This window comes from Protopterus annectens, chromosome 5.part0 (genome assembly GCF_019279795.1).
Source record: "Protopterus annectens isolate FY-2018-M chromosome 5.part0, PAN1.0, whole genome shotgun sequence".
NCBI lineage: Eukaryota > Metazoa > Chordata > Ceratodontiformes > Protopteridae > Protopterus > Protopterus annectens.
This window is the reverse complement of record NC_056735.1, coordinates 880,761,640-880,789,066: the sequence shown is the minus strand read 5'-3', so window position 1 is coordinate 880,789,066 and position 27,427 is coordinate 880,761,640. Positions and strand designations below refer to the sequence as shown.

The 27,427-nt window shown below is 43.3% G+C and overlaps 1 protein-coding gene across 1 annotated transcript in view; it reads left to right on the top strand.

Annotated features, from left to right (window-relative positions):
* Nucleotides 1–27,427, top strand: part of POLD3 (DNA polymerase delta 3, accessory subunit) — a 713,420-nt gene that overhangs the window by 52,919 nt on the left and 633,074 nt on the right. Inside the window, exon 4 of the mRNA XM_044072678.1 lies at nt 26,836–26,875. Coding sequence (XP_043928613.1) covers nt 26,836–26,875 — 40 coding nt within the window. The remainder of the gene's footprint in view (nt 1–26,835; nt 26,876–27,427) is intronic.

Below are 27,427 nucleotides of genomic sequence, written 5' to 3'. Positions count from 1 at the left end.
TTTCAAGGGATAAGGCTTTGGCCTAACTGTTAAAAAAAAAAATTGATCTACAAATGGCCCCATAGAAATAAAATTGGAGTGCAGGGCAAAATTGCTGAATCAGAATTTCTGGGAGAAATATTAAAAATGCCATATATGAAATGATGTCACTGCTGCCTGAAAGTGAGGGCAAGTTGAAAGGCCTAACGATAAAGGTAAATGTAGAAACAGCCGCAACTTTCTAGGTGCTCAACATCTAAAAAGTAACAGTTTTATACAAGTACATGGTGAATAAGTGAATGGAGTAACAGAGATTTTCTTGAACTCGGTGATCTCTGTCATAGTATTGGTAGCCTTGAGATTAAAAAAATGCTTACTTCTTTGGAAGGAAAACTATGGCAAATCTGGATACAGTTTTAAAGAGCAAAGAGTCACATTGTCAACAAAGGTATGTATGGTCAAAGCTATGATTTTCTGAGTAATAACATGGCCATCATAGTTTGACTCTTACGTAGGGATATGTGCTGAAGAATCTGTGCTTTTCACCTGTGGTGGTGGAGAAAACTTTACATGGAGAGTAGGAAGATCAAATCAGGGACTGCTTAATGAAATATATCTAGACTTCTCACAGAAAGGCAGGTATCATTAGAGAAGGCACTGAACTACCTAGACTTAGCTAAGGCTTTTGACACTGTCCCCCACTCAGACATCATTGACAAACTCACCCAACTAGTTATCAACCCTTATATCATTAGATGGGTCACTAACTGGCTCACTGATGGAACACATATAGTCAAAGTAGGAGAATCCACTTCCAACAGCAGACCTTTAACCAGTGGTGTTCCACAAGGATCAGTCCTGGGACCTTTAATGTTTGGAATCTATTTCGGAAGTACAAGCAGAAATGAAAGATCTGTGGCTGGCAGAGTTTGCTGATGACTGCAAACTGGGAGTGGTCATAGAATCTCCAAATGATGTCAACATCCTACAAGTGGATCTTACACAAACAAATGATTGGTGCCAAAGTTATGGCTTTAAACTCAATGAAAGAAAATGTATTGTCATCCCTTTCAGTAAGAGCGATATTCATGCTAACTACCACATCAATAGCAACACCCTAAGTACGCAGTCAGTGTTGAGTGACCTGGGCACACAGGTTGACAGCAACCTTACATTTGATCACCATTTCTCCACAGTGGTAAGAAGGGCATTCTGTATTGCTCACGTCATAAGTAAGGGCATTGCCTCCAGAAGCAAATAAGTTATAAACTCCCTGTACTCTTCCCTCATCAGGCCAATAACTGAGTACAATGCCCCTTTTGGTATGTACCTTTCCAAGCACCTGCAACAATTGGAGAGACCACAAAGGTTCCTCACGAGGAAAATTCAAGGTCTTCAGCCTCTGTCCTATGTGGATCATCTGAAATTACTGTTACTTTATTCTGTTTCATACAGACCATTCAGAGGTGATCTCTGCCTTGCATATAAGGCAATCTCTGACCCTGCTTTATTGGAAATGCTGCATATCCGCAAGTCAAATGGTACACGGGTTACTTGCTCTAAAGACCTTAACCTGGTATGTGGCATTAATAGAACCTGCTGGAAGGATAGATTTGTCTCCCAGAGGTTACCACACTTTTGGAACAGACTCCCATTTCATGTCAAACAGAGCACCTCATTGCCCTCTTCAAATGTAGTTTGGACAATTGGATGGATAACAGTAAATTCATCCCTGGGGTTCCACCTGTGTCCCTTTTGGACATGGGCAGTAGATGCTGATTGTGGAAATAAGGGTAGAATTTGGCTAAGCTTGTAAGGGCCCTAGGGCCATTAGCCTAGTAACGTTCTATGATCCTATGAAACTGGGAGAGATTGAAAGCAAAAGGGGGTGGCAAAGGCGAGTATGGGCAACTGTATTACTGAAGTAGTGAATGTGAATTTTCTCAACTTCTCCAGCACTTCCTTGACTATTAGTTTCTCACTCTAGGTCAGCATTGCTTTTGCCCTGGACACAGTACTATCACTGCCCTTCTCCACTTTTTGAATAACATTAACTAAGAAAGAAACAATGGTAGCATGTTTTCTGTCTTATTTCTGTACTCATCAAAAGCCGTTGATACAGTCTGTCATCCCAAACTTTTACAACAGCTATCTTCTCTTGGTCTCTCACTGCTTTTCCTACACTGGTTCAACAGCTACCTATCTGCTGAAATTCCCACTCTGCTTTTCTGCCTGACACAGTCAGTGTACCCCCACCCCAAGAATCTGTTTTGAGCTCTCTGCTTTTTAGTGTCTTTAACAACATCCATACTGCATCCAAATATGCCTTCTTAATCCAATATGCCAACAACTTGACCCTCGTATGTTCTGCCTGAAATCTGTCCCATCTTTGCATATAACCCAGCAATCTTTACTTCTATTGAACCCTGGCTTAAGAGCTGTCAGCTCCTAATAAATCCAAAGAAAACAAAGCTTTATCTTTTCCTTCCTTCCTAAAATACACACAGTCTGGACAGTGATGCCTTCATTATTATTTCCTTAAATAACTCAAAGTTAGAAATTGTATTGCACACAAAACTAGGTCATAATGGATGACAACTGGAAGTTAACTTACTTATCCATTAGACTATTAAAACGATCCAACATAAATTTGGAAGACTTTATTCAGTCAGACTTACTCACAGACAGTACCAGAAAAACAGCGTCTACCTTCGTCTTACCATTTCTGCTATATGGCAGTTCACTCTTGACAAATGTAGGCCACACTCGCATCTAAACTAGAACAATGTTCTAATAAAGTGCCTATGTTTGCCACAAGTTAGTCTTGTAAGACTCACCACTGTATTGCCCAAAACAACTAAACTGGCTTGAATTACGTCATTACCTCACCCATTCTCAGCTAATCGTATCACAAAATAATATACAAACCAGAAAAATGCCCAACCTTTTCAAGGATCCTTCAGCATTATGAACAAATAAAGATGTTGACATTCACAAGACATGCTTCTCAACATTGACAAGTCCAGTAACTCATCAGGAGATGCCCTGTACTGAAATCAGAAAATGATTTGTAATGGGTTCAACATTTGACCAGCTTATCATGTTTTTTCCTTGGGGAAAGGGGCACCATTTTCAGCTTGCCGTGGAACAATCTTTGGACCCCACAGTTGATTTTTCTTCCAGCCACAAAAAGAAAACATTAAGCTTTAACCACCACCGCAGGCTAGCAATTTGCCTCAGTCACAGGTGGGTGACTGCTGTGACCATAGGTTGTTCCTCACACCACTTATCTTTTACCCTGGATCCCTCTGGTGTAGCACCTACTGCCTCTATGGACCAGACGTTGGCCATGTCCTCTGCAGCTTTTGGGGTCTGCTCTGTGTTCAAGAGAGAACCATTCTTGTTGGGGTTGCGAGAGAGAACAGGGAAAATATCCTTGTTGAGTCAGAATGTTGTGCCCATCACTGTGGAAGCTGCTGCTCCCATTAATTATTAACACTGTTAGTCCCATTTTTCCTGTCAGGGAAAAAAAAAGCAGAAAACTAAATATGTGTACTCCTCAAATTGAGTGTTGCGTCATTTCCTGAAGAGATTAAAGACTCTGTATCTGGACTGGAAGATGAAGAAACATGTACAGGGTTTCCCTCAGTTTTTTATTCAGACTCAAAGGAGAGTGCCATTTCTGATTTCCCCCTATGGAGGTTTCTGTTTCTGTATTTTCCAGAATGTGCCACTGTTTTCAGTGGGAGAACATAGGAGGTTACTAGGCTATCGACCTGGGCAGAGGTAATTTCAAGCCTATCCGTTTAATCCCAATGTAATATCATAGATACTCTAGTCTCAATACCCAGGATTTTGTTTAGCAATGACTGCCCATGTCCAGGAGGGTTATGGGTGCTATCCCCGATATGCCTGGTAAGAATTTACAGTGACTCATCCACTCGTCTAGGTTCCTTTTGAACAGTGCTTCACATGAATTGTCAGCCTATTCCAGAGACGCGGCAGTCACTGGGGGAGACCACTCTGTCCTTCCAGTATGTCCTATTCAAGTTGCAGGCCATATTTAGGTCCATGGAACGGGTAGCTGTTGTCTCTCTTGATTTACAAATGTGCAGCAGATTCATTAGGTTTGGGTCAGAGATTGATTTTTAAGCCAGGAATAAGTCTCCCCTAAGAAGTCTATGTAATACAGAGTATGCTGACAGGAACTTTAGTCAGTCTGTATAAGGCAAGTGCTGGAGTCCCTTGATCTTCTTTGTTAGAAACCTCTGAGGCCTCTCCGCTTGCTGCAGGTACTTTGTAAGGTATATGCTAAAAGGGGCATTATACTCCCTTATGGGCCTGATTAGTGACTAGTATAGAGTGGGTTAAACCTACTTTGCTCTAGAGATGATGCCTTTGCTAATCAAGTGTACTATGTAGGAGGCCTTCCTTACTACAGTATACACATAGTGGTCAAAGTTAAGGTCACAGTCTACTTGTGATCCCAGATCCCATACCACTTTGTTGGTACATAGGGTATTGTTGTTAATTTGATAGTGTGAGGGACATTGTTTTTACCGAAAGGAATGATGATGCATTTCTTTGAATTCAGTTTGAGACCATGACTAAGACGCCAGTCGATCTGCGCAAGATCCTCCTGAAGTATATTGACATCGTTTGGGGATTCAGTTATTGCATCCAGTTTGCAATCCACAAACTTGGTCAGCCACAGCCCCTTAGTTTTGGCCTGAACTTCTGAGAAGTATATACCAAGAGTAGGGGGCTCAGCACTGACCTTTGTGACACCCCTCTGGTGACAGGTCTGCTGGTTGCTGTGGAGTCGCTCACTTTGATAGTATGTGACTGGTTTGTGGACCAGTTTGCAATTCATCTTACAACAAAGGAGTTTACATTCAGTTTGCCAAGTTTATCGGTAATGCCTTTGTGTGGGATTGTGTCAAAGGCCTTTGCCAGGTCGAGGTATGCTGTGTGCACAGATTTGCTCTTGTAAATAGCCCTGGTCACATTTTTGAAGAAATCCACCAGGTTTAACAGCCAGGATCTGCCCTTGATGAAGCCGAATTGGATTGATCTAGGGTTTGGAGATCACTTCTGTCTTTATTTATGAGGTCCATGATGATACGTTCCATGGCCTTACAGATGAGACTGGTCAGACTTATGGTCTACAATTCCCCGGGTCTGTTGCCTTTGTGGAGGGGAGTAACTGTTGCTGTTCTCCATTCCACAGGAACAAAGCCTGTGGATAGGCTATGATTGAATAGAGTATTTATTGGTGATGCTAGTTCATGTTTTTGTTTAGAAGTCAGCCTGGGATGCCATCTGGTCCTACAGAGGCTGTGTTTTTTGCCTTGACAAGTCATTAATGACCTGCTGTTATGATATGTAGGGTGGGGGGGAGTTGAGGGCAAGGTTTGTGATAAGTTTGGTGGGGATGGGGGATGAAATTTTCACCAAATCTTGCCACTAGAGGTTTGCTATCTCTGTGGGATCAGTGTGTGTGATACCATTAGTCAGTAGTTCGGCACATGCTTGGGTTCTACCTTTTAGGCTATATACGTAGCTGTAAAAGGCCTTATGGTTATCCTTGGATGTGATTGCTAGGTTTTTCTCAGTTACCCTTAGAGGATTTGACATGTTGTCTTATTAGCCTGCTTAGGCTGAGGAGGGTGATTTCCATTGCTGGGGCCTCACTTTAGTTTTCTTAGCAACTTTTTGCATTTGTTGTAAAGTTTGTTGATACTGGATATCCACATTGGTGGTTTGTTTTTACTTGGGGCTCTGACTTTGATTCTGTTTGGAACAGTGGAGTCTGTACACTTGTACTAGTGATTCGACAGGGCTTTAGTGTAAGCTTTGGTGTAGTTACCACTCCCAGCTGGTGGTGGGGCTTGGAATGCATTGATACCTTCCCCTAGGAGGGTATAGTTTGCCTTGGTGAAGTTTAGTCTGACTTTGCCCTTTGTGAGTTCTGTTGTTAGTGCCAGTTTGAAGGTGATTGATTTGTGGTCAGATTTAAATAATGAGGGTCCAGCATTTGTATTGGTGCACCTGTTTGTCATGTTAGTGAAGACCAGATCTAGTATGTTTGTTCCTCTTGTGGGGTTTGAACAATTTGTTCCAGAGCATTTGAGTTAACAAAGTCAGTGAACTCTTGCACAAGTGAGTTAGGGCTAGAGTAGGTTTTCCAGTTGATAGTGGGATAATTGAAATCCCCCATGGCCAGAGTGTTTGGCAGTATTTGGATTGACTTTTAGTTTGGTCAAGTAGGCCTCATGCACATCATGATTCATGGAGGGAGATCTGTAACTAGCTATGACTTGAATGGGAGGTCTTACCCACAGTAATCTGAACTTGGAGTAACTCCATTTAGTTGTCCAGTCTAACTAGTCAGGAGGTAAATTTCTCCCTAATATAAATAGAAACACCGCCTCCTTTGGTTCTCACTCATTTGTCTTGAGTTCTGAAGGTGTGGAAGACATTGTAGCCTGTACTCTCTGAAGCCTTGAACCAGGGTTCTGCAACTGCACAGACATCTGCATCTTCTAGCGATAGAAGTGCTTCCAGAGTGTGCAGTTTTTGGTTTAGGCTCCTAGCATTTAGCAGCATAACTCTTAATCTGATGATGTCATTTTTATTCGTATCTCAACCTGGGGGTTTCTGATCTGACCCGGCCTCTTTCGAAGCTCGAGCTCCTCCTCTCCAACCCATAATGCCTAATTCTCCCAGATTACCTCAGATCTTGTTTGCTGCTTGTGTGGAAAGCATCAAGGTTTTGCTGTTCTGAGAGCTCCTAACAAAAGTTTTTCTCTAGTTGTAAGTCTGCCTTGAGCTGTGATTTTTCCTTTTTTTTTTTTTCTTTCATCTCCCATTTTTTTTACCTCTTAAATCTTAATTTGTATTAAAAAAAAAAAGAAAAAAAAAAAAAAGGTTTTTGGACTAGCTAGACTTTCTCGCAGGTTTCTTCCATTCTGTTCCCTTCCTCCTCCTCTTCCCCTTCTCTCGGTCTCTCTTCTGTAAATTGAAAGTAGATTTTTTTTTTAGTTTACCATGACTGATGAGCCCAATTAAATCCTTGGGTGTTTAAAAAAATTAACTTCCTGTGCTCCTGTGGGCACAAGATTGCCTTATCTGATGCTCACGGGGAGTAGGTTTACTGATTAGGCCCAGTGCACCTGGAAAGTTCTTGTGACATTTGCGAGGGGTTTTATCCACAGGAGCTGGTGGACCTCCGGAACAAGCTCATTAAAGGGCTTGCTTCTTTCTCTGCCTTCCACTTCTGGGGCTCAAACCCCCGTGAAGAAACACAAGAAGGTCTGGGAACATAGGAAACCTTCCCCGGAGAAAGATCCTCCTCATCCTCCGAGCCTCCAGAAAAGGCTCCAAAAACCTCAGATTCAAGACCTTTGGATCCAGAGGTGCTGTTCTCTACTCCTTTAGCTCCCAGTGCTCTTCCGTTACTTCGGGGTCGGAAGTCTTGGTACAGAGATCTCCTCTCAAGGAAGCTCTCTCAAAAGAGTGTCCAGGCCACCATCAGCTTCCTCTTCAGTCATGTCTTCCCAGAGCTTGTCCGAGCATGAGGTGGATAGAATTATGAGACAGTTTCTCAAGACACAGATCCAGATAAGAGTTTTGCAGTCTTTGTCTTCTCTTTGATCTGTGAACAGATATTCTCTCTTCCGTCTTGTAGCACCTTCTCCAATCCGACCTCCTACTTTGGATTTATGAGATCCGATGGTGCCGAGAACAGAGATGTTGGATCCATTAGTTATTACTTAGAGTCCAACCATCTCGCTGATGGACTTGGCTCCAACAGTGTTGGGGTCCAATACATCTCAGAGCCAAAGCCTAGACGTCGAGTCTGGGGGGGATTACTTTGACTCTGAAGTTTTTGGAGCTGTCGTTTCCCCTCAGAGTTTTCTCTGTGCCAACTTCCCTTTCGGATGTGAAGGTTGTGCGGGCTCTGGAGAAGTCTGCTCTGACAGCTTTGGTTCTGGAGGGATGACTCTCGGGTCCTCATAGTCCATCTGCCTTCGAGGTGGTGGAGAGGGGTCCTCTGCCACACTAGGTTACTGTCGGTTCTCCCAGTGTCGGATCCAATCCCCACCTCCATGGAATCTGTGACTGAGACCTCACGTCTACCACTGGGACAGCCAGTCCAAGAAAGCCTCCAATCTTTTCCAACTATGAGCCCCAAATTTCTTCAGATACCTCCCCGGAGTATCCCACTGGAAAGTGCCCTCAGTCTTCAGTTGATAACCAACTTGTCCATGAGGTTGATTTCCGATGCTGCAGAAGGCACCTCAAGGGCTGCCGGTTCTGGCATTGCCGTTAGGCGTCATGCCTGACTGCATTTATGTGACTTTGCAGAACCTTTCAAGGAGTCATTTGTTAATGCACCTTTTAATGGTTTGTCATTATTTCGCCCTACAGTCTAAAGACACAGACTCCCATAGTGAGAAAGATGAAAAGACCATGTCTGCAATCTGAATCCATTTTTCTACCCCACAAAGATCCTTCTCCAGGAATCAGTGTGGTGGCAAAACACTGTGGTTCAAGAATTCTCAAGATCCTTTTCAGGAATCTCAAGGAGACTTTTCCACCGGAGGTAGAGGGGGAAACAGTTATAGTGGTAGACACCTTCCCCATGGCAGAGTGGGTCTGCTAAATCAAGGGTCTCGAGATTCCTTTTCAGACGGACTCTTTCAGCACCCCTGAAAGGTTGCCCTTCTCTGGAGACAGTTGGGGGACTCTTATCCTTGCACCCAGAAGACTGGATAGCCATCATAAATGAATGAAGGGTGCAAAAGATCTTATCCGGCGGATACTGCATTCCCTTTTTAAATCTTCCCAAACCAAAGACTTGCCTCCTGATGTGGCACCCAGTCAGAGGGAGGCAGCAGCTGTAGATATCACAAAGCTACTCGAAAAAAAGAGTCATCCAGGAGGTCCCTCCCAACCAAGTCAGATCAGGCATCTACTCTAGGTTCTTTTTAGTACCAAAGAAGCCAGAAGACCCAAGGCCTATTTTGGATCTGACATCTCTGAACAAATCAGTGAAGAACTCAAAATTCAAGATGGTCATGATCCAATCCATCCTATATCTTCTAAAGATGGATGATTGGATGTGCTCGATAGACCTGAAGGATGAGTACTACCGTATCAAAATGGACAGGCTCTCCAGACGATGTCTTCAGCCAGCCATCACCAATTCAGAGTGCTGCCATTTGGTCTCACCATAGCTCCCGAGGTGTTTACCAAATGCATGGCAGTAGTTGCATCTCTTCTCAGACTGCAGGGATTCCACTTTTTGTTTATCTGGACAACTGGCTTCTAACCAGTCCGACCAGACATCTACTCATTAAAGCCAGGGACTACCTGTTGCAGCTAGCTCCCACTCTCGGTATAACCATCAACATGCAAAAATCAGTTACTAACTCTTCAACTGATAGACTTTATTGGAGCACATTTGGACACGACCAAAACTATGGTCTACTTACCGCCAACCAGAGTTTTGAACCTGAGGCTGCATATCTCGCAGATCCTAGCAATTCTGACCCCTCCAGCAAAATTAGTGCTCACCTACTGCAAGCTTGCACATGAGAATCCTACAGTGGATGTTATTAGTTCACTGATCTTTACACCACCACCCACCGAACCAACCAATGAAGCTAACGTGTATGCAAAGATTCTCTCCTTTGGTGGCTTCATTCCTTAGAAGTCAGCCAAGGACGCCCCTTTGTTCTTCCCTCACCAAATGCCATGCTGACCTCAGACGCCTCCCAGATGGGGTGGGGGGCATTTTCTGGGGCAGACTGTCCAAGGCACATGGACTTCTGAGGAGACCAACTTGCATATCAGTGTCCTGGAGATGAAAGCGATCCTTCTAGTGTTGCAAGCACAACACAACTTTCTCCTTTTAGGGACTGTTGTGATTCAGACAGGCAGTATGTCCATAGTGTGGTACTTCAGCAAGCAAGGAGGAACCAGATCTTAACCTCTGTATCAAGAAGCAATGAGAGTGTGGCAGTGGGCAATATCTACCAACCACTTTCTGACTGCAATGCACATTCTGGGGGAGTACAACATTCTAGTAGACAGATTTAGCAGAGTTTTACAGATGCCTTACTAGTGATCTCTGAATCAGTTATTGGCAAATATGATCTTCCTCAAATGGGGTCAACCTTGCTGCAATCTCTTGTGTTCCCCCTCAACAACAAATCAGCAGGTTCTTTGCCTTGATCCCCCTCAGGACAGTCACCAAGAGATGCTCTAGTCCATGCTTGGTCCCCCTGGTCTACCTTATGCATTCCCTCCTTTACCTCTGATTCCCAAATTTCTTCAGAAAGCACACCAGTTGAAGAGCAAAGTAATCTTCATTGCTTCCTTTTGGCCTCTCCAAGTCTGGTTCACGTTCCTTTGGTCTCACCTGATTTGCCCTCCCGGGACACTGGAACCTCTTCCAGGTCTACTGTCCCATCCCTCAGGGCAGACTCATCCAGATCTTCAAGGCTTAAAATTGACTGCATGGTTTCTTCAATTCTACTGATGGCTAGACATTCAAGGCTTTCATCCCCAGTCCAAAAGATTCTGATTTTCTTCCACAAAATATCTACCAGAAAAATCTACAAGAGCAAATGGAAAAGATTCTGCATCTGGGCTCAACAGAAGCTAATAGATCCTTTTATGTCTCCTATCCCATTAGTTTTGGATTTCCTGTCTTTCCTCTTCCAAAATGGGGCCAGATATTCCACTGTAAAAGTTCAATTGGCAGGTATTTTAAATGTTCACATTGGTGAGAACTCTTCCTCTCCAGCTTTGTCAAAACTATGCAAGGCCTTTCTCAGAGGTACCTTTTTACTTCGTCCCCCAATCAAAGATTCATCTTCTTCTTGGGACCGAATTTCGATTTTACAGGCATTAGTTCTTCCTTGTTTTGAACTTGCAGCTATGGTAAATTTGAAGCATCTTTCCAGGAAAACAGCTCTGTTGGTAACTGTTACTTCAGGTAAAAGAGTTTCTGAACTGCAAGCCCTCTCTCTAAACCTCATTATTTGACTTTTCATAAAGACAGTAACTTTGTGGACCAGTCCATCCTTTTTGTCTACACTTGCTACAGAAAAGAATATCGTCTATTTACCCTATCGGTTTTATTTCCCAATTTTCAAAACAAGGGAGAATACACACTGCATCTCCTTGATTTTCATAGGCAGTTGCGATTATTATCTGGACAGGACAAAATCTTTCAGAAAATCTGATTAACTGTTTATAGGCCGTGGTGATGCAGCAGTTAGCATTGTCACTTCACAGCAAGATGTTCTTTGGTTCGATTCTTATCTGGATCTCCTTCTGTGCGGAGTCTGTATGTCCTCCCTGTGGTGAGTTTTAAAGACGTGTGTGTGTGTGTGTGTGTGTGTGTGTGTGTGTGTGTGTGTGTGTGTGTGTGTGTGTGTGTGTGTGTGTGTGTGTGTGTGTGTGTGTGTGTGTGTGTGTGTGTGCCTTCTGTGAAGGGTGGATGCTGGGCTGGCAACTCGACACCATAAAAACACCACTGCCAATCAGTTTGTGGACCGGTGATCCACTGTGGCGACCCCTAACTGGGAAAAGCCAAAAGCCATTGCATTTTTGATTAACTGTTCATATCTTTCTCAGATGTTAGAAAAGGTGCAGCAGCTGGCAAATCCTTACTTGATAAATGGCTGTTAGATTGCATTTCCTTTATTTGTTCTTCGAAAGGGATTCCTTTACCTAGACATGCCAAAGATCATTCTACGAGATCTATGGCAACATCTCAAGATTTTTGCTCAAGAGTGTCAATTGATGTTTGTGGTCTTGGTCAAATTCTCATACCTTTTATTACACATTATGAACTAGACAATATCTCAAGGAATGGGGCTGCTTTTGGCTCTGCGGTGCTCTGTAATATTCTTCTATGAGGGTCACCCTAGGTTGTTGTAGCTGGAGTCTCTGTCTCACAGGTTGAGGGAGGAATGAAAGTGACATCATCAGATAAAGAAGTTATGCACTTATGCTATTGCATCTGTGTTGTCCATTTTCATTCTTCCTCAACTTCCCTGCCCTCCTTCCCTGTCCATAGTTATGAAAGACCTGATGGAGATAAGAGTAGGAAATACACTTCCTGTTCTGAGCCTCTCAGCTGTACACTCTGTACCTTTTTTAGTGGATGTATGATTATCTCTTAAAAAAAAAAAAAAAAATATATATATATATATATATATATATATATATATATATATATATATGGAAAACTGGAACTGGAGTAGTAAAACAGTGATTTATTCAGGCAAAGCAGAATAACTGGTAAAATTAAACGCTCCACAAAACCACTCGTGTTTTCGTCTGAGCACCTCCCAGACTTCATCAGATAAAGACAGATGCCATAGCAACCCTTAAGCATCGTCAGAATCTTTTCACCTGCTATATAGGTTTACCATCAGAAGGTTGAACCTGACCCCATCGAATGATGGTATCATTGACCTACTTCCACGAAACCGACAATGTTGAAGTCCGACATTGTTGAAATATGACTCACCGTAAACCTCTGAATGGGCTTTAACATGGGTCAAGATGGGGGCGAGAGTCGTACTTCAACATTGTTGGGTTCAACATTGTCACCGTTCGGCCTCCAGACTTTGACTGAAGTGAGCTCGACCGAACCCACTTCGATTTTCTGATCGTCACCCATATATATGTTGGCAGCAAACTCAAGCTGAGGTAATCTGGGGGAATGAGGCATTATGGACTGGAGAGGAGGGGGAGATCAAGCTCTGAATCCTAAACTTGTAAAGCAGCCAAGTCTGATTCAAAACCTACAGGTTGAGGAAAATGAAAATGAGCAACACAGATGGAACTTTTTGGTAAGTACATAACTTTTTTTTTCTTATGATTGGCAATTTTCATGTCAACAATTTTGTTTTTGAAACCTTGCCTAAAAAGGCACTATGGGGTAGGCAAGAGCTTTTGCCAGCAGCCAAAAGCCCAGTGTTTCCACGTGCAAACCATCTCTGGCTAAGCAGCGAGGTTTTTCGAACATGTCATCCCAGGCTGACAGAAGCTGTATACCCTTTGAATGACACCAAAACTAAGCCAGTTATTGAAATTGATCATTTTTTGTTTATGCTGTGGCATCATTCTAGGTGAGGATAATGTGTGCTTTTCAAGGCTAGGGATATACCTGCCTGGGATACATACTTGGAGACCTCAATCACCTCTTTCTTCATATAAGCCAGTGAGGTATGTCTCAAGTCATTCACTCCAACATGAGCTATGATGAAGTCATAATGGTATCTGTTGCCAAGATATCTTGAGTGCATGCGTGATCTGATGAATCCTGGCACTGGACAGGCAGCTGATCATGACTTTTTCCGTATCTAACTTGGTGAGTGGGACATCGTATGTCTCACTGTGAAGTCTCCAATGACAAGAACATTTCTTTTTTGAGTGTTACACCTTAAGGGGTTGCTAAGTGAGACATTGGTGTTGCTGTGTGTCTTGGGTGCTGTGGGAACTGTGTTAGTTCTGAAACATTGAGGTTTTTCAGTCCTTCAGAAAATACAATGAGCTGTTACAGATGAAATATCCAAAACCTTCATCCATTCCTTCTGTTCTGTCAGTTTTGGAGGATTTGTTTGTCATTAGCTGCAATTTTTGTGATAGTCAGCCTGCTTACCCCTAAAAAGGCAGATAAAAATTATAAATTTCCTCGGTCTTGTTTAAGTTTTTATACATTTTATAAAAAACCTGAACCATTTGCTATAGCTTTAGTTAATCCTACTGCTGCTAAACATTTGGTTGATTACAATCCTACTCTTTCTGACAAGGATGGGAAGATTATTGATAAGTATGGGAAAATAGTGTATGCTTCTGCAACTTGTGATTTTCAGAATTTTGAATTGTAGACATGCTCCAGGGATCTAAACCTTGTCATCACAATGAACAAAACATGCTAGAGGGATAGGTTCCTGACTCAGAGACTCCCCAGACTCTGGAATAGACTGCCCATACATGTCAAGCAGAGCACCTCTTTAGCCCTCTTCAAAAGCAACCTTGATGACTGGATGGGAGATAAGAAATTCACCCTGGGGATCACGTCAGTCAGGGGTCCAGGGGAGTAAATACTGTGGGAAGAAATAGCCAGGGAATTGTTATGGCCAGGCTTGTATAGGCCCTAGGGCCGATAGCCTAGTACCAACCTATGAACCTATATGTTAAGGTTTATTCTGAATTGTGAAAGTATGAGAAATGTTTTGCATTTAGTTTCTTCTTGTGAGGAAAATTCTGCTTTAAATAATTCCGTTTTTTTCCATTTTACAGGTCACAACTTATTGCTTACAGTGCGTGTATAACTGATTTGCAGCGCTGTGGCCAGTGGTACTGGTTTGAGGAGGTTTGCATGACTGTGCTCTTAGAACCTCCCAGATGATGTGAAAAATGAGATTTTAAATTCTCCTTTGGAAAGAGATGTAGTTTTTGGTCCCTCTGCTGCTGAGGTTATCAAAAAGTGTAATGAGAGGGATAAACTGATGCAAGAAATCTCAAAGATTTTTCAGCCCTCCTTTTTGAAAAATTCTAGGGGATTCTCTAACCCCTCATCCAGTTTTGGCAAGAAACAAAATAAACAGTTTTGGCAAAATGCTAATAGACAGATGTTTAAAAAAATGTCAAGGAAACTTTTAAAAACAATTCAGGACCCCCCCCCAAAACAATGGACAGTCCAACAAGTCAGAATGTCTGTTTATGGGACCTTGTCTACAACCCCCCCCCCCCCGGCAGTTCCTTTTCCCTCCCAGAAAGTCTGAATCTCGATTTTGCACTTTAGAAACAGTTTCAGACAACTGGTTTCTGAAGATCACTCATCAAGGTTGCAGATGGCAGTAGGAGGAAATTCAACCTTTCCAGTGAGTGAGTCCTTATCCACTAGACCAGACTCTTTTATTTCCCCTGTCCTTCAACATATGTTGTCTCAGGGAGCCATTTCCTCCTTCCTTGGTTGGGAAAGATTTTTATTCAAGGAGGGTCAAAGAAAGAAAATGCTTGGAGACAAGTTCTGGTTAGTTCTTTCTTTCCTAAACCTGTTTGTGATCGTTCCGAAGTTCAGCGTGCTGTCACTTCAGTCTGTTATTTCTTCCCCATCATTTAAGTTTCCTGTTAAGGCTAGAGTTGAAAGCTGTTTGTCATATTCCCATTCAACAAGATTTCAGGTGTTTCTTAAGGCTTTGTTCGTCTGGATCACATTATCAGTTCTCTGCCTTATAGTTTGCACTATCCATTGCAGCAAGATTGTTCACAAAGTGTCTAGCTCCAATAATAGCTTGTTGCAGGCTACAGGATATCCACATTTGTCCATATTTAGACAACTTGCTCATCTTTACAAAGTCTTTTTTAAAGTGTTAGGAATCTTTTACACAAAGTCGTAGAGAACACTCAAAAGTTTTTTTTTTTACTCTTCACACATTATTGTGTTCCTGGGGTGTCAAATAGTTGCCCCAGTTCAAAGAGCCTTTCTTCCTCGTTTATTAATAGTTTTCTACTGCAAGGGAATACTTCAGGATTTTGGGTCTCATGTTATCTATGATTCTCACAATACCCCTGGACTCTGTCTGTTCGCAGCACCAACAGCACCAAATTTTTTTTTTTTTTTTTTTTTAATTCTATTTCTGGGGTATAGCAGAAAATAAATCACTTGGTAGAGAGAGCAAATTTCCCTGAATCCAGGTCTCACTTTCTTCCTCCTTGGCCCAAAGCAGTCATCACCTCATGCACCTTGGACTTTGCTTTGGGGAGCAGTTTCAGGTGGGGTAACAGTGCAAGGTGTATGGGATACTAAGGACAGACATAAGCACATCAATAGAAAAGAGATGGTTGCCCTAATCAAAGCACTTAACTCTTTCAATCGTCTTTAGTTCCCTGGACCACTTCAGATTGTCACAGACAAAACCACAGCCATGTCGTACATCAACAACTAAGGGGGAGCCGGGTCTTAACCCCTTTGCAGATTAGCCATATTAGCTTGGGATATAGTTTCAAAGCACAGTCTCACTCTGCAGGCATCCTGCAGTCCCACAGAGCAAAATAGTGTGGCAGACAAGCTAAGCAGAACAAGGGCAGACTCTCATGAATGGAAATTAGATTAGTGTTTTCCAGGGTATGATCCATCTATGGGAGGTCTTCTTTGAAGAATCAGATAGCAAGATTCTGCTCCAGGACTCCATGCAAGAAGAACTGAAAGGCAAATGCCTTTTCCTTTCCTTGAACAGGAATGTTCCTGTATACTTTCCTATCCTTTCCACTGATATACAGGGTACATCTGAAGATTCAGGAAGAGTCTCCCAAAATCACTGTGTAAAGGCCTTGGTATACTGGGCAGATGAAAGGCTATCCTTGGCAGGATGTTCATAATATGAGTACTACAACAGTGAGAAGTAGGACATCTGCTGTTACGGTGAAATGTTACACAATATTTCTTTCTTGCTTCTTCTGTAAATGGGTATGGGCAATTACCACAAGCTTCCTCACAGAACAGATCTACTTGCACAGTATCATGGGTGTTTGATACACCCCAACCCCAGTCCACTTCAACTGACTGCCCAGATGATAGGATCTTAATTCTGTTTAGGCACCAGTGTACTGAGGATGTGCAGCAGGTACTAATGGAGGAAAGAAAGCCTGCTACTAGAAAAATCCTATATTAGCAAATGGAAAAGGTTTTCTAGTTGATGACAGCAACATAACCAGCACCCATTCAGGGCAGGTGTTTCTTTGGTTTTATAATATTAGTGCAAGTTAGTATCCTATGTCATTTACAACTCCTACATCAAGATTAATTTATCGGCCATTTCATCATGTTTGCCTGTGGATCCTCCTCTTTCAATATTTTGATGTCAAAAGTTATTTGAAAGGAGTTTTGCATAAGAAGCCTCCAAGAAAACCGGTAGCCTATCCTTGGGGTCTTAATTTTGTGTTATAAAAGTTAGCACTTGCTCCATTTGAACCAGCTCATCAGGCTGAATTGAGGTTCCTAACATGGAAAACTGTTTTACTGATTGCTCTGAAGTCTGCAAGAAGACTGTCTTGAGATGCAAGCTCTAATGGTGATTCAACCCTATCTCATTTTCCACAGAAAAGGGGTTTCTTTGAGAACTAATCCTTTTTTTTGCCTACAGTAGTATCCATATTTACTTTAAGCCAAACTGTCCATCTCTCCCTATTCTTTCCTGAACATAAAAATGAGGGAGAAAGGATACTCCATACCATGGATGCTCACAGACAAATCTGGTGCTATCTTAATAGAAGTAAATGTCTCAGATCTTTGCATAAATTGTTCATTTCTTGCGAGGGTAAGGAGGAGGGACATCCTGTGTCAAAGCAGACTATTTCCAAATTGTTGTCACCTTTTATTATACTCAACTACAACAAAACAACTCCAGGCAGGGTCAAGGCCCACTCTACCAGGACCCTGGCTTCATTTATGGCTTTTTGGAAAGGGTTGTATTCTAGAAGCAGCAACCTGGTCTTGTATACATACATTTACAAGGCATTACAAACTTTATTTCTTCTCTAGGTCTTGTTCAGGTTTTGCTAGTACCATTCTTTAGGGGCTCCTGGAGTCTTCCTCTTCCACTTACAAAAAATTGTAAGCTATGGTAATCTACCCATATAGCTTAGGCCACTGCAGTAGTGATCAATATGATGAACGCATAGATGTTCTTTGTGTTTCACTGTTGCAGTCATCACCTGTAGGGTTATCCCTGCTGTGGTAGCCCTTGGTCGGCCCGAATATCAGAGTCAATGTTTTTGTGCGCCGGCTGCCGTCGTCTGTAGTCTGACTTCAGGTTGTCAGTGCTGTAAAGCAAGGCAGCCGACGTCATTACATCAGTCTTTCTTGCCGTGGAACCCCTGGCAGAAGCAGTTCACATGAGTGCTGGTCAGTCGCTACCAGAAGTTGAATTTCAGCAGAAGACGTCTAAAGTCAAGTACCCGGTTGAGGACACTTTTTTTCTTGCTCTAACTGATGTCCGAAAAAGTTAACAATTGTCTCGCCTGTGGAAAGCAGATCCCACACCGAGACTTTCATTCTTTCTGCATCACTTGTTTAGGCCCAAATCACAACGTCTCTCGTTGCCGGTTCTGTGCCCTCTTTAATGCGAGAACCATTCGCCATAGAGCTCTTTTTGTAGACAATTATTTTCATATTCCGTCTTCGAATTCTGATATGGCGTCAGTCAGCCAATAATCTGTGGATATTCCGAAAAAACATAGAGATAAGGATAGAGACAGGCCATACAAGACTAAGCCTTCCAACAATGCTACCGCTAAGCAAGTTGTCAGTTCTCCGGAATTCAGTGAGGCACTTTCGCAGCCCCTGATGCCCAACTTGCTATCTACGCAGGCCTCTGCCGAGACACTTTCGGAGTCTGGCATGCTGAAGAAACCTACTTCTACTTCTGAGCCTTTGGCTATCTCTGCCTCGGTTGGGTCCGGAGCACGATGTAGGCACCAGCTTCCGAGGAGACCTTTCGCACTACCGAATCTAGACAAAAAACTACATCTTCGCATCCGACTACTACTTCTCAGAGACCGACTGATTTTCTCAGGCCTAGAAGACAGGCCAGTCCTAGGAAATCTGCTTCTAGCCACCATCTTGCTACTGCTCCCCCGCCCCAACTTCAAATGCTTAAAATGGCAGAGGATCTCATCTCCCTTATTCGAGGTACTCCAGCCCTCACTCCTAAAAGAAAAAGGCATCCTTCTCCAGACATTATGACAGATCAACAATCTGAGGAATCTGATTACTCTGCTTTTGAAGAGGAACAACATCCCTTAACTGTTTATGAGGATTCAGATGCAGAAGAGTCCATCCCCTCTGCCTCCCCTCCAGAGGACCTCTCATTTGGGGAAACCCTTCATTCCCTCAGGGAACATTTCCAGTGGGAATCTCAAGACTTCCCACAGTCTAAGAAAAGTCTTAGAGAGTTTCTGGACCTGCCCCAGGACAGACCCCTGGCCATCCCACCTATTTTGGAAGTGGTGGATGATGTTTTCCATGAATCCAGCTTAGTCCCTGATGCCCTGCCTCCTGCACCAAGTAAACCTGATAGGTACTACAGAGTACTGGATTCTCACAAATACCTGTATAGGAATCCTGCTGCATACCTGGAGGTCATTACACAGGGACCCAAAGGAGCTAAGACTAATTCTGCTAAGAATCCTCTTCCTTCTGTCTAAGACTCCAGAGATCTGGACAGATGGGGTAAGAAAGTATACGCATCTGCAACCTTGGCTATCAGAGCACTCAATTGTCAGTTCCATATTCTAAAATATCAACAACACACTGGAACAATTAAAACAGAAGATTGCTTCCTCCCCTGGCTGTGCCAACTCCAAGGATCTGGCAGAATTACTACACTCTGCTTGTTAAGTGGGCAAGCACTCACTACAGTGTGGATATGATGCCTTAGAAGCCTCTAGCAGGGCAGCAGTGACAGGATCTGTTATTAGGAGACATGCATGGCTGAAGGACCAACCTCTCCCTCATCATGTCAAGTCTAAACTTATTGATGCACCCCTAGATAAGGAGCACCTGTTTGAGGAAAAAGCAGAAGAAGTGCTTAAAAAGATGGAAGACAAAACAAAATCTATGCAAACGGTAAAATATTTCTTTCAAGTTCAACCTCTCAGATTCAGCAGGAACTTTCCCTCTAAGCACTGGGCCTTCCCTGCACCCAGCAGACAGGGCCAAGGTAAGCCCCACAGGAACAGGCTAACCAGGCCCCTATCCCAGGGCCAGCAAAGAAGAAAACAATGGACCACTTCCGTCTCTAAAGCAGGGAGTTCTAAGCCAAGCTTTTATGGCAAGCACTCACAATGACTTTCCCTTCCCCCTCTGCCTCCCTTCACTCATCAAATACTAGAATGAAGTCTCACCCTCTTCAAAAAAATTGAGTTTCTATAACCATGGCCCAATGGGTCTTAAAAATCATATCTCAGGGATACAGATTCTCTTTCAACGAACTCCCAATTCTAAGAGGGTACCCAGATCTACCTTCAAACCAGTGGGCAGAGGCACTGAAACAGGTCCAAATTGTACTATTCCAGAGGGCAGTAGAAACCTGTACCTCCGATTCAAACAGGAAAAGGTTTTTACTCCAGACTATTCCTTGTTCCCAGAAAAGAGGGCACTTGGCACCCCATCCTGGATCTATGGAAACTTAACACCTCCTTGGTGGTCCCCAAATTCAACATGCTAACCAAAAATGCCTGGATCGTGACACTAGACCTAAAAGATGCCTACCTCCACATTCCCATCAGGGAATCTTGTAGAAAATTCCTGTGCTTCAGAGCAGGCTATCAACACTTTCAGTTTTCTGCACTGCCCTTTGGCTTATCTACTGCTCCCAGAGTATTCACCAAATGCTTGGCCCCGGCTATAGCATTCTGCAGACAGAGAAATATACAGATTTACCCTTACCTGGATGACTGCCTCATTCAGGCAGAGTGCAAAGAAAAGTTGCTCCAGGACCTTCTCTTTGTCAAATCTTTCCTTACTCCCCTAGGGTTGACCATCAATGAGAAAAAATCAAAACAAAACCCCACCAGAAAAATTATTTTCCTGGGAGCTGTGCTAGACACAGCATCCCAAATGGCCTTCCTATCCCCAAAAAAGCAGAGCTTCCTGCATCTCTACTTCACCCATCTGGCTTCCAGAAGCCACCTCACTGTGAGGAAGTTCCTGCAAGTCCTGGGATACATGGCATCTTGTATCCTTCTTATCCCCCTCGCCAGACTCCACACGAGAAAACTTCAGTGGTACTTAAAGAACCTTTGGTGTCAGCACTCTCAGTCCCTAGAGACCACGCTCCCTCTGATCCCGTGTATAAGGGCCGAATTTCTCTGGTGGGCAGAGGCCTGTGCCGTGAACAAGGGTCTTCTTTCATCCTCCGCCACTCAGGCCAGACTGTCACCACCGATGCCTCAGACATTGCTTGGGGTGCTCATCTAGCAGACAGGTGTACCCAAGGCCTTTAGAATGCCCAGCAACTTCACTTGCACATTAATCAGAAAGAAATGTTGGCAGTACAAAAGGCTCCGACTTCCTTCCAACCCCATCTCAGGCCAGGGGCCCTCCTTATAAAAACAGACAACACCACAGTGATGTGGTACATCAACAAGTGGGGGGGGGGCACCCAATCTTACCCCCTGTGCAGGTTAGCCACGAGTCTCTGGCTTACAGCCACCTCCATGGGGCTACACCTAATTGCCCATTACCTTCCAGGGGTCAACAACACCCTGGCAGACCACCTAAACAGAAACGTGCTGGACCCCCACGAATAGCAGCTCCACGGAGAATCTTTCTGCAAATCACTCAGGAGTGGGGGACCCCAGAAGTGGATCTCTTTGCCTCGCACTTCAGCCACCAGCTGCAGAGGGTCTCCACCAGGATGTTCCACCTCCTAGCATGGAAGGTGGATGCCTTGACCTTCTCCTGGAACTCCTTCTTTGTGTACGCGTACCCTCCTCTGCTCCTTATTCCCAAGGTTCTGATCAAAATAAGAGAGGAGAGACCAAGGGTCATCCTCATTGCTCCAGACTGGCCCAGACAGCACTGGTATCCCCTGTTATGCAGCCTGACCTTACAGACCCCAAAGCTGCTTCCCCTGATGTCAGACCTCTTGACCCAGGAGGGGGGGAAGGTACTGCACCCAGACCTACAGACTCTCAATCTTTCACCATGGCTTATGCACTAAAAACTAGCAAGGAGTCCCTGTTAAGCAAACAGGTCATGGACACCATCAGAGAGGCCAGAAGGCCCAGCACAAGAAAATCATATGCAGGGAAGTGGAAAAGATTCTTCTCCCAGAAACAGTCAAAAGGGGGCAGTACCTCCCAGCCTTCCAACCTTCCATCCCTCTTATCCTGGATTATCTAGCAGAGTTGCTCAATAGTGGCCTCTCTTTCTCCTGTATTAAAATGCATGCCTCGGCCATTTTAGCCCATTATGAGTCAGATCCACCCCTCGTCTCTCATCCTTTGCTTAAGCAATTCCTCAGAGGGGCTTCTAATATCAGGCCTCCCAGAAGGCCTCCCATGCCACCCTGGGACCTGAATTATGTGTTAGAAAAACTAACCTTACCTCCTTTCAAACCTGCCCCTTCTACAGAATTGAAATACCTGTCATGGAAGACTGCCTTCGTACTAGCTATCACCTCAGCCAGAAGGTTATCGGAACTTCAAGCTCTGATGGCAGTTGGGCCCTTCATCATTTTCCATGCAGACAGAGACTCCCTGAGAACTAACCCCTCCTTTATGCCCAAGGTGGTATCTGATGTGACCCTTAACCAGGCCATACAACTTCCCACCTTCTTTCCCAACCCTCAAAACAAGGGTGAAAGAATCCTACACTCACTAAACATACACATGCAACTCGGATACTATCTGGAGCGTACTAAGCCATTCAGAAAGATAGACCAACTACTTGTAAGCTTTGCCCCAGGGACAGAGGAAAGCCCATCTCCAAACAAACCATTTCCAAATGGATTTCACATTGCATCCATTTCTGCTACAGACTACACGGGAAAGCCATCCCTAAGTCTGTCCGTACCCACTCCACTAGGGCAACCTCCACTTCCACTGCCTTCTTCAGAGAAGTACCCACCAGGGACATCTTGGAAGTGGCCACCTGGACCTCTGTCCATACCTTTATAAAACATTACCACCTACCCCTCTTTTCTAAGTCTAGGGCAGGCTTTGCCTTTGCAATTGTTCAGGGCCTCCTGACCCTTACCTAGGACTCAACCTATCCTTCCACCCCTTTCCTCAGCTTTGGGAATCCTCCCACAGGTGATGACTGCAACAGTGAAACACGAACAACATAGTACAGTTGTGTACACTTACCATAAATATAGATGTTAGTCACTGTTGCAGTCTTGATTTCACTCCTTCCATCCCCCATTTAACTTCTTCCCCTAGGGGGACATAAGCTTCCCTAGGTGGCTTTTAGCCACCAAGACCACGTCTATCTTTTCCCTTGTGCTTTTGATGGGTTAGGGCACGAAAAACTGATGTAATGACGTCGGCTGCCTTGCTTTATAGCACTGATGACCTGACATCAGGCTACAGGCGACGGCAGCCAGCGCACAAATACATTGACTCTGATATTTGGGCTGACCGAGGGCTACCACAGCAGGGGATAACCCACAGGTGATGACTGCAACAGTGAATACACCCAAACATTTACATTTATGGTAAGTGTGTACACAACTGTACTTTGTATAAGTAAATCTACCATAACAGATATTTGAATGATCACTGCTGCAGTAGCTGCTCACTCCATTCATCCCCTTTGTTTTTGGTGTGTTGTTTATGCTGGGGTGTGGATATTTATTTTGTGTTCCTAGCTTTGCCTTTTTAGGGCTCAGCCTCCCTGTCTCTGTTGGTATGAACACTCCAAAGGACTTAGTACTCAAACCTGTCTTTTTTGAGATGACCTAATGGATTGGGCACATGGAAGGTGTCCTCTAGCTTTGGAATCTGTCCAGCTGTTGTAGCCTATGCTATCTGTAGAGCTTAGGCTTCTGCAGCAGTGACCATTCGAACATCTTCTGTTATGGTTAAGTTTATTTGCACAGCTGTACTTTCTTACCACAGCTCCAGGGTTTCCCCCAAGTATATGTTTATTGTGGGAGCTAGCTATAGGGTGGAAGAAGCCAGTATTTTCCTTTACTTGGACAATTGTTTTCTTGCTAGTCCAACTTTTATGAGCCTGGTGTCAGTTCAGGAGGCTCTTTTGAAGCTGTTCCACTATCTAGGAGGGTCCCTGTCAGTTGATCGAGTTTTGAGAAACTAGAACTCCATATGGCGAAGACCATATGATCAATTTTTTGAAAACTTGAAGCTTTTGAATGGAGATTGCGGTACAGTGAGGATCGGGAAGTTTACCCTTTTCCTCAATGTAGCACGGTCTCAGAGTTAGTATATATAATTTGTAGTGGTGTGGGGGATGCAGGGAGCTTTCTCCCTTGCAAAAACATTAAAAAAGGTAGATTTCTGTTTTTTTTTTTTTTTTTTATATTCAAGTTTTCAGAAACTCTATCTTATGGTGTCTACGATATTTTTTTTGAGTTTCTGAAAAATCGATAATCTGTCATAGACCCATCTAGGAATAACTGTAAAGTAAGAATTAAACCTATCTCAGCTGTTCACTTTGATCTGTCTAAGTCTAGACACTTGATAGCTTGCAGAACTCATCTTCAGTAGAGCCTATACAGTCTCTTCAGACAGAATTACATTACTTCTGTCTTCTCAAAGAAAATCTGCCTATATTTGTCTTAAGACACACTGGGACTTATTGCAACTGTCATTCCCATGTTAACTGTTGCCATATGTCACATGTAGGTACTACAATACATAAGAGCCTAGTGGCTCCATCTGTAGATCACCTGTCCCTTATGTTACAGTTTTTAAAAGCTAGATAGATGCACTTGCCCAGGTACCTACTCACTTTATGGCTATCACTATCGACATGCCAGTCTAGGGTGGGGATGAAGGACACATTTACTATGGGAAGACTTTCTAAACTGACTAAATCTTTGCAGATGCAATTCTACATATCTGCTTACTGGAGGTGAGAGTAGTCCTTCCTATTCTTCCAGCCTTTTGTGAGTCATTTTTCCAGAGGAAATAGACACTAGTCAGGTAATGTGGCAATGGTCTGGTACACTGGAAGGTAAGGGGGAGACCCAGTTTTGTTAAGAAGTCATAAGAGGTTGAAACTGGGCTGAGCTATCCAGTTGCTTGGAAGCAGCAGACAAGCTCTGCCATTGTCTCCCAACTTGTCATTGTTGGGGAATAGTTACATTGGGATGACCAAAACTCCCAGTGGTTGGTGGAGGAGTAGTTTGGTGGGCTGCTGTTCACCACAGATCAGCAGTGAAAATTTCCAGCACTCTTTGGGAAGAGTTAATGTGTAGACTTTTATATATGGGTACCGAATGTAGAGATTTTCAGGCATTTTAAATTGACGTGGTTCTGACCTTTTGCATTATACTTTTTTCCCATTAAGGGTGGGAATTCAGAGAGAAAATGCCTCGTGTGGCCAGCACATATGTTGACTGAGATGCATTATATGATAACTAAAAGGTCTTTATACTTTACCAGACTACTAAGCATTTTAGTTATTGCAAACATGGCAGAACTTGATATTCCCTGTTGGGGGAGAGGGGAGGTTTGCACTCAGATTCAGAATTGGGCTACATTGAAGTCCCCATGGGTAAAATGACATGCTCATGTGTGTGCTCTAGTGCATGTGTGCGTGTGTGTGTGTGCACTCGTGCATGTGTGTCTGCATTTATTATCTAAACTCTGTTGACCAGGTTAGTCCCACCATTCTAGTGGTCTCTTTTCAGGGGAGATCTGAGGTGGTATATACTACTGGGGAAAGTTTGTTCAGGGCATTGGGAAACTTCCCCTACTTTTTTGATGGGTACTATGAGATCTTTTACATCCACCAATTCAAGCAGATAGGACCTCAGTTTAACGTCTCACCTGAACGACAACACACATGAATTTTAGCAACCCCACCCACCCATGCTGCACTGCAGTGTCAGCAGTCCAGTCACCTGGAGTGTGAATATAACCTAAAGCCTTCTGGTTTTCTGGCACCAAAGGCATGTGTGCTACCTCTTGAGCCAGTGATACTGCTATGTGTATATTGTGCCACACTGTCCTTCTGCAGTTATCTAAAAGTTTCCTTAACTTTTAATGGTGGACAGGCGTTTAGCTTTTACTTGGGTACAAATGTAGGGTTTCATAGGAATCTCACTCACATAGTCTGGCATGCTGCATTTTGCTTTATTTCTCAGCTTGAGGAAAAGTTATATTCCCACTACTAATGGAAATCAGGTATGAACCCATAATATATCTTTTACTGAGATGTTCTACAAGAGTTAAAAATCATACATATTTCACCAGAAAAAGCAGTGCTCTGTTATTGCAAAGATGTGATTAAAACTCCCTCTAGTGTAGTAGGGGACAAAGTGCTACAGTCCTATTTAGCTTTGAGCTGCATTAAAATTACCAAGGGTAGAATGGTGTTTTTCAGTGTGTGTTGTATTCAAGTGCCTTTTTGTAGGAGAGTTTAGTTGGGTTGGTGCCATCATGTGGCAGAGTCCCCCATGTAATGAATTCTACTGCAGTAATAGTGATCCTGTTCAAACGTTTACTGTTGTGGTGAGTTTTCATACACTAGTACTGTTCCACTCAAGAAGAGCTGCCTAGTGAACTCTTAGTCCTTCCTGTTCTGGTGACTGGGGTTGGGGGTGGGTGGGGGGTAGATGATTTAACTTTTTGTCATCCCCTTCCATCACCATTGATTAGGCTGTCTGTCCTTTTAACTAAAGAGCAAGTGTGACTCTTAGTGAAATCTCTATATGCTGTAGTAGTTTCAGAATCTGCTTTAAGATAGTAAATACTACCACTGCTCTTCTATGCCCAAACAATTCAAAACTATTAGTAGAATGTATGAAGTGTCTAAACGGGAGTTAAAGAAATCTCTTACAAGGGTTTTTCATGTTGTACCTCTTTGTGGCTTCTTTTGTTTATTTTTGAGATACAGCTCTTTGTGCTTTGGGTCATCTGTATAAAGGTTAATGTGTAGCTTCACATTTACAGTTTATTTTGCTGATAGGTTAGTGTGTTTTCAGATCATACTTTCTTTGGAGTGTTGAAGGTAGTCCTGTTCTATCTGTGTGTGCATTTTTTATTCTAAAAAAAAAAAAATTTGTGACGTGGTTGGATATACTGAGAAGACACTGAATTCTAATGCTTTTTGTTTCTTGATAGTGCCACAAGGTCGCAGTAGTAAAAGAAGATCAGTTAGAAGGTAAGTATTGTAGGTGTAGTTAAGAAATGTGTTGTACATTGTCTTTTAACTGTGTTGGTAAAAGTAGCTTGTCTTTTATGAGCAAATTGTGTATTTTGGCAGTGAAAAACAGAAGATTTGCATTCTTAAAATCACTGTTGACGCTGTGGCGTATCCAATTAGCATCCAAGAATCCCTTGTCCCTTGCCTCTGGAAAAAAGCAATCATCCTACTACTTCATAAAGGTGGCCCATCAGCCGATATCTGTAATTTCCGACCCATTGCTGTACTATCCCCCATTTCTAAAATTCTTGAAAAATGTGTGCAAAAACAACTCTTAGACTACCTTCTAAAGAATAAAATCCTCTCCCCAACACTGCATGGGTTTTGCCCCGGTCACAGCACATCCACAGCTCTAATATACTTTTTAGATATGGTCAACAAAGCCCAAGACTCGGGACACATTGCATCAGCCCTTTTCTTGGACATATTGAAAGCATTCAATACCATCTTTCACTCTGTCCTCCTCTCCCAGCTCTCTAGTATAGGACTATCTCCCTAATCACTTACTTG